The sequence below is a fragment of the Epinephelus fuscoguttatus genome, linkage group LG21 (genome assembly GCF_011397635.1).
Source record: "Epinephelus fuscoguttatus linkage group LG21, E.fuscoguttatus.final_Chr_v1".
In the NCBI taxonomy this organism is placed as follows: Eukaryota; Metazoa; Chordata; class Actinopteri; order Perciformes; family Serranidae; genus Epinephelus; species Epinephelus fuscoguttatus.
The window spans coordinates 38,066,882-38,081,176 of NC_064772.1; the positions used below are offsets into that span (position 1 = coordinate 38,066,882).

Consider the following 14,295-nt stretch of genomic DNA (forward strand, 5'->3'; position numbering starts at 1 on the left):
GTAACCTCAACGGCTGAACAGATGAAATCAGCCTGTTAACAGTGATACAGCAGCCTGTATTGCCATCTCACTACTCACTCTGTGACCGCAGTGGTGAGCCATTTCCTGACGCTGTCCTGGCTCGAGTTTCCTGTGGTTGACATGATGCAACAAATTATAATGAGGCCGTTGACAAATAACAACTGACAGCAAACACATGATGTAACAGAAGCAGGAAGCCTCCACTGAGCGCTGACCGCTGAACAGCAGCAACATCTCATCTGACAGGCTTCCTCCTTGTGCTGCACAGATAACCTCAGTTCAGCCAAAGAAAACTTTGTTTTCATTTGCAGTATTATATTTGGGCCTCTCTACCTTCACTACTGCCTACGCAGAGAGTCGAAGGTGGAGAGAGTACACATCTCTGCCCTTCCATGTGCCGACACAGAAAGACTAATGCAGGGAGAGCAGCAGCAAAGACCCCTCGGGAACAGAACAGAGCAGCATCAGTGACAAACAGAAATGACACTGATAAGTCAGACACAGCATGAAAAGGAGGAGCTGGGGTGGAGGCAGGTTGCAAAGCAGCTTGCAGAGGAAGCAGCAACAGTAGGCAGGACAGAGCAGTTTAAATAGGGCGCTATGAATGGGATTAGCCAATTGGTTGCACAGAAAGGAATCATGTGATCTATCAGCTGACTCCCCAGCTGATGTAGCTGGGAGGTGAGCTGAGCTTTACATTGTATCCTGTTTTGTTTTGTCAGTGAACCTTGTGAGTTGTAATGGAGCCAAATTTTGTAACGCTACCTTTGTTAAATGTTGCTGTGGGTTGTATATGAGAAGATCGCTAGCCACTATGCTAATGTTTACTATGTAAAATGCCATAGGCTTGTGCTAATAATGTTAGCATGTTGTATTTGTGGGGAAATGTGTCCAGATAAAGACAAGTGTTTGTCTGTGAATGCTGTGAGTTATAGTGAAGCTGATTTGTGTACTTGTGTTTAAAATTGTCTCTATTAAGCCATGTTTAATGTGTGTTTAATGTGTGTTTAACGTGTGTTTTGAATCAACTAAACTTTACAGCACTTCATAGAAGCCTCTGCCGCCAACTAGTGTTTCGAAGGTGTAACTGCAGTGACACAAACACATCACCACACAAGTAGAAATGCTCACTTAGTGATGGCCAAATGAAGCCTCATGAAGCATTGTCTTTATTCTATGAGCCCACTAGATGGCGCTTTTTGTTCAACAAAATGTTGAAAGCACACTGAATTGCCATTCTTTGAGCCTCTCTCTTTAAACCATGAGCGCCATCTAGTGGGCTCAAAATATAAAGAAAATGCTTCATGACGCTTCATTTGGCCATCACTAAGAGCCATGTGCGTAGGTTATGGCGTAGGGTCTGCGCACAAGTATAAATCCTGCTGAAGTCTGAGGGCATTTTAGCTGCCAGGATTTTATTTCAGTGATACAACAGGCGAGGGCAGAGTGAGCGGCAGGAGTGATGGCTTTGGTGGACACGTGGAGCTGAACGTTGTGAGTGAAGCAGCAAAACTGAAGTCCACGACGGCAGATTATTTGACCAAGGGGGAGAGATTGTACAGAATGAAAGGGAGGGGGCCGAGACCTGAACCTTGGGGAACACCATGGGAGAGTGGAGCAGTGGGGGACTTGCAGTTGTGTGGTAATCCATTTTGGTTATTTACAAATATTTAAGACAAACCTTTTCTACATGGACAGATAGGATATAAAATTATGTAGCTGCAGTCTGTTACTTCAACACATTCTCACTCCAACCTCGTCATATGTTGACGGTTGGTCATGGACTTTCCATGTTGAGATATGATGTGCAAAATTTAAAACCACAATAATGATTAGTGTAACTCTTTTTTCATGTTAATGTTACATTATTGAGAGGCGATTAAAAGTAAATGAGCTTAAACTAAATCTCTGGTATCCTTTTTTAATTTCACTATGTATCATGTCCTGACAGAGTGCATCTTCATAGTTTCCATACCGTGAGCCTTTTGGTCCTGAGCCATGATGAAGTCAGGTATGTCTGTGGGGCTCCAGTGGACCCTGGATGCAAGCAGATTGGTCCTCCTGGCCCGAGCTCCTTCAGACGCCATGGAAGGAACCTGGAGAGGTGGGAACCACAGACGGGATCAACATCTTATAAAATGATAAGCAACAGATGCACAAACTAGATTTACTGCCTCACGGTCGTACGCCTCTGTCTCTGACAGTCTCCATCCATGTCAGTGAAAACATGACAGGATTTTGCTCAAAGAGGGAAATCAGCTGTTGATTTATATATATATATAGATCCCAGGGGACATTTGTTTAAATGTGTAATTAGTGGTAGATTTGATTTAGTTGAACTCTTAATATTGTGACAGGATCTGAATCTGACTCTGAGTTACTGTTGTTGTTCACAAACTGAAGACATGAAACATCATTTTAGTTTTTACTGAAGATTTGAAGCAAACTGTGAAACTATCACTGATTTTGTTGCAACTCTACGTTCTTAAGTTAAAAATAAATTATTATTTTACTAATTTGTCAAGAATACCGTTGTTGCAAAAATATCTAGATATTATTTTAGGACTTTTTTTCAGTCTTCACCTCTGACCTACGACCACCAAAATCTAATCAGTTTATTCTCGAGTCCCAGTGAAAGTTTGTGCCAAATTTAAAGACTCCCTCGAGGCATTCTTGAGGTAACGTGTGCACAAGGATGGGACAGACAACCTGAAAACATACTGCCTCCGTCCACAGCACTGAGACATAAAACCCCCCAGAAAAGCAGAGACCACCTGTGCACACAGCACTTACCTGTGTAATCGGACTGATTCAGATAATTCCTGGTTTTACATTGTCCTCATCAGCAGCAGCTGATCCCAGTAGTGAGGAGCCTGATGCAGCACAGTGAGCTGATATTCCTCTCGAGCCGGAGCTGACAGGCAGAGCGGTGCAGGCAGCATGTTCTCATTCAGCTCCTGACCTGCTCAGTAAACATGCCAGAGCACGGGAGGGACATGCAAATGACTTGGTTAGACTTCTCAGCCCTACAAGGAAACATTGGCTGGCTGACTGGTTAATGCCTTCATCGCTTCCTGCGCCTCTTTTATCAGTTTGAGCCTGTCAGGGTACATCAGGTCAGGAAAAGTTTATGTTCCTGGAACAGTACCTTCAAATGTAATATTCAAACATTCCTTTATAAGCAGGAGAGAATGAGTTACTGTTAGTCCTTTCACAGGTCATCTGATAGCTTCTTGTTGTGTGCTTCATTTCAAATGTTATAAACAGAAGATTTAAAGGAATCAATGTTGTTTTTGTCAATATTTCGTAATATTCTTTATTTCCATAGCACTGTCTTTTACAGCTCATCCTCACTGTGACCTCGTCACATGTCCACGTTTGGTCATGGACTTTCCACGTCCACATATGACGTCCAAGGTACCCTGGGTGTGTTGGTTGTTGACGTTCTGGGACGCCGTGTCAACTTCAGCCTGTTACATGCATTGTCTGTTTTCAAAATACACTTCTGTTTTCACAGGAAATGTACAGTTTGATACAGTCTCTTTCAAAATAAAAGCACTACATCGGTACAACACCATGAACTGACATTTTTTTCCCTTCAACAAGATCTGAAGTGTGATTTCAGTGTTCCCTTTATTTTTTGAGCACTATATCTATGTATCATATATATGTATGTATATATATATATATATAGAGAGAGAGAGAGAGAGATAGAGAGAGAGAGATTATAGCATGCCGTTCAGGAAATTATTATGTATATATAATATGAAGTTTGAATAAAAAGTCTGAATATATGGAATGAACCTTGAATATTTAAGGTAGTTCTAATCATGCTGATGTATGTTCAAGTGTTCATTTTCTCCGATTAGTTTGGTTTTAATTTGTTATTTGATGCTATAAACACAGTCTGACTACCCAGGCTTTTATTTTGGTACTTCTGCTGACAGGCAGTATTTGTATATTAGCTTTATATTAAGTTTCACCAAGCACACTTAGGTTTAACATTTAACATTTAGATTTAACATTTAGATTTAGAGTTAACATTTAGGTTTAACATTTAATATTTAGATTTAGATTTAACATTTAATAGTTAGGTTTAGATTTAAATTAGGTTTAACATTTAGATATAACATTTAATATTTAGGTTAAGATTTAACATTTAGATTCAACATTTAGATTTAGGTTAAGATTTAACATTTAGGTTTAACATTTAATATGCAGACTTAGACTTAGACATTATATTTAACACATTTCAAATATTGCTGTAAATGTGGTAAAAAGTGACTCACACCACTTTTTTTAGACGTTGTTTGAAGCTAAATGTGGCAAAATGTGCGTGGTGCGTCAGTAGCGTAGTGGATAGTGCCGGCGCTCCATGTATAGAGGCATTGCTTCGCCACAGCGGCTGCAGGTTCGAATCCGGCTTGTGGCCCTTTGCTGCATGTCAGTCCCCACTCTCTCTGTCCTGTCAATAAAGGCAAAAACCCAATAAAAATAATCTTAAAAAAACAAAACATTACCATGTGTATTAGATAATATGGAAATTACTACGTCTTCACTGCTGCAGCATCCAATACAAGCATACAGAGAAAACACAAGATGGCGCTAGTGCCTCAGTGGTGTCAGATTTCATTCCATATATTCTGACTTTCATTCAATATATTCAAACTTCATACTATATATATAATAATTTCCTGAACAGCATGCCACAATATACATATATATACACATGTATAACCTTGACGTGTTTCAATATCAGACATTAAACACAACAGTGGCAAATAAACAATGTTAAACAATACGACTGCCTGTATGTCTGGTCACAGTGTCCAGTATCATGCATCAAGCATCAAAATCTTTCCATGACAATGTTCTCTGTACGGCTCTGGCTGTGTAATCTCGACAGTGACCACTGGGTGGTGCTAAAGCCCTGCTCTCCTGCAGCAGGCTGAGGCTGGACGGTGGGAATGAGTGGCTGTGTATCGGAGGCACACTGGCAGCTGTCAGGAGAGTCACACAGAGTGTGAGCGTGATAGGGATTCAGGATTGAATCATTTCCCATGAATGAGGAAGTCCCAGTCTGCACGGCTCATGAGCTCATAAGTCCCTGCCCTTTGTGCACGCCGCCCCTCGCTGCCGCCGCTTACACATGAGACTTTCCTCCTTAGAGCTCTCTGCTCCTCACAGAAGACTCTGTCAGTGTGCAGCCTCTGCTCATTGGCTGGTCATCATCATCATCATCATCATCTTCACCTGGGCCTCTCCTCTGTGGCCCAACACTCCTCTCTCGGCCTGTTCCCTCAGACCAGCAGCTGCAACATTCAAAATGTTTCCATGTCAAACAAGAAGAAGACAGACTTTGCACACAACTGCACAAGTCAGTCACTTTGGAGCATGTATCTCATTTTTTATTCATTGATTGATTTTTATCTCATTGTTTTATTCTTATTCTATTGAACTGTTTTTATTTCTGTAACCTACGTCTTGTAGGGAATTTTGCTCTTGGCATTTTTAATTATTTGCTTTGATTTCATGCATTGCAGCACTTTCTGTTATTTTAAATTTCTTTCTTGTATTCTATGTTCTATGTTTTTGTTTTGATTGTTCAAACTGTGATGGATGTTTTGACTCTCAACTGCAAAACTAGTTTACCCTTGGATATCAATACAGTAACCTGAATCTGACTTTGTTAATCCCAGAGGAGGACTTCAGTGTTGTCACCCTGTTGTCTCCTCTTGAGACCCTGCGTCCTCACGTGAGGGCACGACATTTTGGGTTTGCTGCACCTCGTACTTGATTCTGCTGAACTTGGACCTGTTGTCCTCATTGCTCAGTCTGCAGCTGGTCCCGACACAAAAATGTACAAGGTACAAAAACCTGATCAAATGTTATGGTTGAAAACTTGTTCAGTTGCGCTTAATAACATTTGTGGTTTTAATATTGCAGACAAATGTGACCTATGTTAGCAATACTAAGCTAGCTAAAGGCCCTGACACACCAAGCCGACGGTCGGCCGTCGACCAAACTCGGGCCGTCGGTGAGCGTCTGTCGGCCTAGTTTTCCCGGTGTGTCCCGCACCATCGGCACTTCGGCGTGGGCGGCTTTTCAGCCGATTGAGCATGTTGAATCGGCGGCGAAGCTTGTCAGTGAGAGAGATCACTCTGATTGGCTGTTCAGGTTTTATTTCCTCGGCCCTGTAGCGAGTGAATCTGCCTGTAGTGAAACCGGGGCTAACCGGTGCTTCCTCCTCAGGCTCCACTTCACTCAGCTGCCCCACAGACCCGCTGCTTCTTCACACTTTAACCTGAATAACAAACTGGAGCTAGCTGGCTGTGCTTCCCTCCGGTCATGCTGCGGCTAACCCTCTGCTAGCCGCTCCCAGCTAGCTCCCGCACAGAGGAAACCCCTCGGCTGACAGGATGTACCACTCTCTCACTCCGCTCTCTCTCACGCAGGCGCAGAACGTACGTGCTACTTGGCCGTCGGATGTAGTCCGTGTAGTGTGTTCAAATGCAACTGACACAGGGCGACGTGAGGCGACGTAGACGACGCAACAGTTGGCTTTCGTCGCCGCTAGTTCTTTGATGTCGGTTTGGTGTGTCCGCACCTTTAGACACGTTAATTCAAAAGTCCTCGTTCAAGGACACTGGGACTTTATTACTGTATCACTGCAGCACTTTATATCTGCCAGTGTGGTGAGATGGACGGACTCATGTCCAGGGGCCGCCCAGACAACCCCAGCTCTGTCATTTGTTTTTTTTTGTTTGTTTGTTTTTTTTTGTTTTTTTAGATGTTAAATCAAATGTATGTGTGGTGTGTGCTCTCAGCTGCAGTGTGTGAAGGAGGCATAGGGCCATGTCAAAGAAAAAGATCTTAGATTTCAAGAATAAAGTTGTAAATCCACAAAAAAAAAGCAGATTTACGACTTTATTCTCGAACTCGAAGATGTTTTTTTTTTTTTTTAACTTGGCCCTAATCCTCCTCCGTAGTGCTGTGTGTGCTCTGGTGCAGTCAGTGAAACCTGAGCAAATTAATTGTAAGTATTGTAAGAAAACAACGAGCAGCTTAAAAAGAAATTACCCCAAAATTAACAAGAAATGATTGAAGTACAAAAGCACAAAAGAAAATAAAAAAAGGCAAGAAATAAACAATAGAATAAAAATATATAATAATCCTGTGATTATTATGAATATAATTAGTTTTCTGAACATTTTTCCTCGATAATTTAAAACACTTTTCCAGATCTACTCATTTCTTAACAAGTTGTTCGTTGCCTTTTTCCTATGTTTTCAAAATAAAACAAACCAATGAACTTAGCAGACACGTGACAGGTCCGTGAAGGCAGCACGGGAGAAGTGACGCGGCTCCAGGTTTCAAACTGAGAGTGTTTTTCTGCATCAGGGCAGGTGAGGGCACTTTACCTGCTGGAGGTGAGCTGTCTGCAGAGGTGCAGTAAGAGCCTGATGTCTGCAGCTCTTCATCATCATCATCATCATCATCATCATCATCATCTCACAGTGGCTGTTTGTGCTTCACTCTTCTCCCTGCAGCGTCACTAAACTTACCTGTGCACTAACAAAGCTCCGCTAATGCAGCAATAAGCACACTGCGTTTCCTTTAGATTCTTCAAAATAAAAGTCTTCTGTTGTTTTGTTCAGTAAAAGCTTTTATTGTGAAGCAGCAAATGAGGAAGTGCTGCGTGTTCGTGCAGCAGCTTCACACAGTTTGTATTTCGGCTGATCGAGAACACGAAGCAGTGAAATCAAGCAGATATCTGACGGAAAAAGACGAAGCAGCAGAGACACTAAAGACACTGCCGGAGCACAGCCAGAGACATGACACGCCGAGACCAGGGCACCCAGACGCCCCCCTGGTCTTTTGTAATAAGGGGGACCCAGACTCCTTGCTGGGGGGCAGTCTCCAGCACCACACAGACGCCCCCCAGTGTTGTGTGGCCCCTGCCACATGAGGGGGAGACACACCATCCCCTCAAGGTGACCCCGATACCATCAGCCCAGGCTACGGGGAGCTGGCCCCCCATCCCCCAGGCATGGACCCCATCCAACAGGGCAGCAGCACCCCAACCTCTTGAGGCGACCCCCAAAAAACAACCCCAAGCCACAGTGAGCTGGCCCCCTGCCCCGCAGCTGCCGCCCAGAGACAAGGTGGCAGTCCCAACCTATGGTGGGATGACTCCTGTTCAGGTGTGGCCCCTGCCTCACATGGCAGCGGCATCCCAACTGCCTGGGGCGGCCCCCCTGCCAACACCCCAAGCCACAGGGAGCCGCCCCCCCGCCCCGCAGAAGTCGCCCAGACATGAGGTGGCAGTGCCCATTTACAGAGAGATGACTCATGGTCGCGTGTGGCCCCTGCCTCACAGGGAAGCAGCACCCCAACCCCCTGGGACGGCCCCCCCACCACACCCACAGGCCACAGTGAGCTGGCACCCCGCTCCGCCGGCGCAGCTGCTGTCCAGAGGTGAGGTGGCAGTCCCTGTTTACAGTGGGATGACTCCTGTTCGCATTTGGCCCCTGCCTCTTCACGGGGTGCCACCCACCCCAGGTGAGGTGACCCCACCCCAGGGGCCACAGGCTCACCCGGGCCCCTCCAATGTTCCAGTGGAGGTGCCCGGCCCCTCCCATCCTGATTGGTTTCAGACCGTTGATGCCATCATGGACCTCAGAGATGAGCCCATTCTTGAGTTTGACGATTAGCTGCCTTTATTTTTTGAGTTTTAGTTTTACAAGACAGTTTGTTTTCTTGTTTTGTTTTTTAATCGATTTTGTTGTTGTTGTTGTTGTTTATAACAGCACTTTGAATGTTTTACTGTCTTTTAAAATGTTAAACTGTTTGGAGGTTAAATGTTAAAGAAACCTATAAGATCCCCCAAAAAATCCCAAAAAGAGAAAAAAAATCTTGTTTTCTTTCTGTCAGTGTTTGTAAGTTGTTGTTTTATTGTTTATAACAGCACTTTGAATGTTTTACAGTCTTTTAAAATGTTAAACTGTTGTATACAAGTTAAATTTTAAAAAGAAAGCCATAGAAGCAAAAATAATAAATAAGAAAACAAAATGTTTTATTTTGTCTAGAAAATAGAAACAAACTCACATCACCACACAGCTGATAACCAGGTCAATATCTCCTCATGTGCTCAAATAAAAACCTCTGAGAATGTGCACTGTTCCAGGCTGCTGAAGGAAACAGAGGTAACTGGACTTGTTGCACCACCCAGTGGTCGCTGCCTGCATTACACAATCACAAACTTGAACTTATAAAACAATCCATATCTGAGCTGAGTCCAGACGCTGCAGGCCTGTAACATTCAGTGACCTCTGACAGCAGCATCCTGCACCAGCTGCAGCTGTCTGCTTGATTTATTTACTAAGACCTGTGGAGACTCCATTGCAGTAACTTTTATAACAACATACCGCGCCTGAACCAGTGGCAAACGCCGCTGACCGACCAGCACTGACCCGACGGCAGAACTCGTTTTCTACCAGCATAAATATTACTGTCCAGAATGACATCACACCGGTCCTCGAGTCCTTCACTGGCTTCCTGTGTGTCAGAGGATAGATGGTCTCAGGCCTTTTTTTTTTCTCCTTCAACAAATACGTGTGGTTGGGTTCAGGAATAAAAACAAGGTTTGGCTTCACAATCTTATTATTTAGAGTCGAGATGTGAACACCGCCCTCTCGGATGAAAGTCATTCAACACCCCTCCCGCCCTGCTTGGACTTTCTCTGCCTTAACTTTAGTCCTTGTGCCGCTGTGTTCCCCCCGATGCCACTAGGCACTGTTAAACTGTAACAGCGACCAGCTGCGTATCATGCCAATGTTGAAGGACACCTTTTTTCGTTGGTTTCTGCTGCCACAGGTCACTGGCCAAGCGCCGTCCAGTACTGTACAGTAAAACTAGATCAGGTGAAACAAACACATACATGACATTAAATATCATTTTGCTAACATCATGTGACTTTTATGTGTTTTTTCCTCAATCTTTAAAACTTTAACCTCAGAAATTTAATAATACCAAATTTCGTATTAGTCTTGTCTCCCTTGTTGTCAGCCAATCCCCATGTCCTCCTCCTCCAGCTGTGTCTCGTTCTTCTGATTAGTTTTCTGTGTATATATACCTGTGTGTTTCCCTTTGTTCCTCGTTAGTTCGTCTGTGTTCCTCCCTGTGTTCATGGTGTCATTCTGTGCTCTGTTTCCTGCCTGGTGTCTTGAGTTTGATCTTTTTTTAAAACCTGAAATTATCATATTTTTTCCCAAATGGTTTTCAGTTTAGTTTTGGTTCTGCTTTCATTTGGACTCTCAGTTACCTGCCTGCTCTGGATGTTTTTTATCAGCTGCATTAAGGCTTGCTTAAACCTGCCTACTGCTCAGCACTCAGTCCTTTCTGAACTGATTTATGACAGTGGTGTCAAAACTTTGACGTGACAAATAACTAATGTGAGCCAACTAGGATTTGTCCCCAGGTTCATTGTAAACTCTGACTTATCCATGTGACTGTTAAGAAGCAGAAACATAACTTGTTTCTTCATGTGCAACATGTTAGTCTGGAGGTTTAAACTGGTGTCCTCTCACAGAGTTGGTGATTCAAACTAAACTCTCATCTCTGTCAGAGAAAACTGATCTGAGTTCAGACTGTTTACTTACAACACAGCTACACTCACAGATAACTGAGCCTCCTACCTGCCTGTCAAACACCATCAACCCACAAACCTTCTCCAGTCCGGACTGAGTGGAGTCCTGCGGGGTGAAGCTGTGAAGGCTGCGAGCAGAGCTAGCTGCTAACAGCCACCGCTGCAACTAACAAACTCCACAAATCCATTCAGCAGCTCCACCATCCACAGTCAGACACACACGGCTGATTATTTACTGCTGAATTACAGCTCACAACTCGCACCAACCCAAACATCCTGGTGCAGACTATTTACTGGAGTTTACAGCCTGTGGCTCATCAGGCATCTGAAGATCATTACAAGCTGTCAGTGTCCGACAGTCCACCACTGCCCTGCTTGGACTTTCTCTGCCTTAACTTTAGTCCTTGTGCCGCTGTGTTCCCCCCGATGCCACCAGGCACTGTTAAACTGTAACAGCGACCAGCTGCATATCATGCCAATGTTGAAGGACGCCTTTTTTCGTTGGTTTCTGCTGCCACAGGTCACTGGCCAAGCGCCGTCCAGTACTGTACAGTAAAACTAGATCAGGTGAAACAAACACATACATGACATTAAATACTCCAACACCAACATTTTCATCACATCTCATCTCATCAATAAAAATGAAACATAGATATCAGCTCAGCTTTTATAATCAAATTCTATTTTTAGCTCGTCATCGTCTGTTCGTCATGGAAAAAACTTGTCATCGTAGTTTTCATCAACAAAATAAACACTGTCTCAAACTTTCCAAATATATAATAGGCCTACAACCGTTTTTATTTACAAGTTTTTTTACAAACTTTTTCAGAGCCTATTTCTTAATTCATACATTCACATAGAAACTCCATTAAAACTTTAAATGTTTACCAAAAAAAGTCAAAAGTCTGTTGTGCACAGTTCTGTCTGCAGCAGTCACACTCTCCCAGCTGATCCTCTGACTTTATAAAGGACTAAAAGTCTTTGGATGATTTTTGGCCCTGAACTTTATCTCTGCCTCACGTTGTTGGAGACTGGGGCTCCTCAGAGGAGGCTGCCATATGCACAGCTTGTATGTGGGTGGTATGACACCCAAGGGAGTCAGTAGGGGAGTGGGTAGGGTGCAGGGGGCCGAGTCATGACTAATCAGCACCCTGAGCAGGCTGCCAGATGGGCCTTTTGGATCATCTGTGGCTCAGGAGGACTGTGCCAGTGGCCAACCAATCAGAACAAAGAACAACAAAGACAAAACTGTGGACACCAAGTGCTCCGTACATACACTTTTTTTTTTTAAAATCTCAAAATAAAGTGAATCATTAAAATTGGGTTCCTCATTAAAATGGTTCCTCCCACAGTCCAAAGACATGCAGGTTAATTGGTGACTCTAAATTGTCCGTAGGTGTGAATGTGAGCGTGAATGGTTGTCTGTCTCTATGTGTCAGCCCTGTGATAGTCTGGTGACCTGTCCAGGGTGAACCCTGCCTCTCACCCAGTGTCCTGGAAAATGAATGAATTAATTTGGGTGGAGTCGGATGGCAGTTATGATAGATCTAGACATCCTAGAAAAACATTATGTCCATTGGAGTAGACAGGGGATCTGAAGGGGATAAATTTCTTCCTTTCAACAAACCATTGTGTATCATCACCCCAAAGTCATCGAAATCCGACAACCAACACACCCAGGATATCTTCATTGTCATATGTGGACGTAGAAAGTCCATGACCAAACGTGGACATGTGACGAGGTCACAGTGAGGATGAATGAATAAATGAATGAATTTAGACCTATAGGTAATGTTGACTGGCTAATTTAGACATTCTAAATCAGGAGTGTCCTTTGACTGTTTGTGAATACGGCCCCAGATAAAGAAAATGCTAGCGTCCCTGCACTGGCTACCTATCAGATACAGGGTTTTTTTAAGCTGGCACCGACTATATTGCTGAACTTCTCTGCCCCTACTCCAGCTCTGGACTTCTCCGATCCTCCGAACAAGGTCTCTTAACTGTCACGTGATCGAGGCTGGTGGGTGAGGGGACATGGTGCCTTTGCTGTAGCAGCTCCAAAGCACTGGAGTAGCCTTCTGCTCTCATTAATCCTCCACCACTGACACTTTTAAGACAAATCTTAAAATGTACATTATTCAACGGCCTTTGGTTGTTTGTAGTGGTTTTAATGTTTTAGTATTTTTTAATCTTGCCACGTTTGTAATTGTTCTATTCTGTTTTTATATTTGTGATTTGTCGTTGAACCCACTAACACCGCCCCCACACACACAGCAAAAAAAACAAACAAACAAACAAACTGGATCTTTGAACTGGCTCTTCAAAGTGAACGAGAGCCAAAGAATTGGCTCACACAAATGAACGAGAAAACAAGACTTTTAATGAGACAAAAGAATCATCGTCGTCCTGAAGACAGAGACAGAACATGTTTCAGTGCACGTGATTTCATCAGAATGCGTTTAACATTTACAGCTCTCATCACAGACGTGTTTCATACAAAGACATAAAAACAAGAACAGCAAGGCATGAAGAGTGTGTGTGTGTGTGTGTGTGTGTGTGTGTGTGTGTGTGAGTGTGTATGTGAGACCATGGCAACAGTAACTATGGTGTGTGTGACCATGGCAACAGTGACCATGGTAACAGTGACCATGGTGTGTGGCCATGGCAACAGTAACTTTAGTGTGTGTGACCATGGCAACAGTAACTATGGTGTGTGTGACCATGGCAACAGTATCCATGGTGTGTGTGTGTGTGTGTGTGTGTGTGTGTGTGTGTGTGTGTATGTGTGTGTGTGTGTGTGTGTGTGTGTGAGACCATGGCAACAGTGACCATGGTGTGTGTGACCATGGCAACAGTAACCATGGTGTGTGTGTGTGTGTGTGTGTGTGTGTGTGTGTGTGTGTGTGTGTGACCATAGCAACAGTAACTACGGTGTGTGACCATGGCAACAGTAACTATGGTGTGTGACCATGGCAACAGTAACTTTAGTGTGTGTGACCATGGCAACAGTAACCATGGTGTGTGTGTGTGTGTGTGTGTTCGTGTGTGTGTGTATGTGTGTGTGTGTGTGTGTGTGTGTGTGTGTGTGTGTGTGTGTGTGTGTGTGTGTGTGTGTGTGACCATAGCAACAGTAACTACGGTGTGTGACCATGGCAACAGTAACTATGGTGTGTGACCATGGCAGCAGTAACTTTAGTGTGTGTGACCATGGCAACAGTAACCATGGTGTGTGTGACCATGGCAACAGTAACTTTAGTGTGTGTGACCATGGCAACAGTAACTATGGTGTGTGTGACCATAGCAACAGTAACTACGGTGTGTGTCCATGGCAACAGTAACTATGGTGTGTGACCATGGCAACAGTAACTTTAGTGTGTGTGACCATGGCAACAGTAACCATGGTGTGTGTGACCATGGCAACAGTAACTTTAGTGTGTGTGACCATGGCAACACTAACTTTAGTGTGTGTGACCATGGCAACAGTAACTTTTGTGTGTGTGTGTGTGTGTGTGTGTGTGTGTGTGTGTGTGTGACCATGGCAACAGTAACTATTGTGTCAGAGTGGACTACCGCCCTCTGCTGGTGTGGAGAGTTATTTCCTCTCATGCAGGTGCTGAGCATACTCG

General features: G+C 43.9%; 2 protein-coding genes across 3 annotated transcripts in view; both read right to left on the reverse strand.

Annotated features, from left to right (window-relative positions):
- Positions 1 to 2,982, reverse strand: part of itprid1 (ITPR interacting domain containing 1) — a 39,362-nt gene extending 36,380 nt beyond the window's left edge. Inside the window, exons 1-3 of the mRNA XM_049565466.1 lie at positions 2,815 to 2,982; positions 1,997 to 2,117; positions 79 to 130 (exon numbers count right to left, since the gene is read on the reverse strand). Of these exons, the coding sequence (XP_049421423.1) occupies positions 79 to 130; positions 1,997 to 2,108 (164 nt within the window). The 5' untranslated portion in view covers positions 2,109 to 2,117; positions 2,815 to 2,982. The remainder of the gene's footprint in view (positions 1 to 78; positions 131 to 1,996; positions 2,118 to 2,814) is intronic.
- The window catches only part of LOC125882019 (uncharacterized), a 212,984-nt gene that overhangs the window by 55,092 nt on the left and 143,597 nt on the right, over positions 1 to 14,295 (reverse strand). The window lies entirely within an intron of this gene.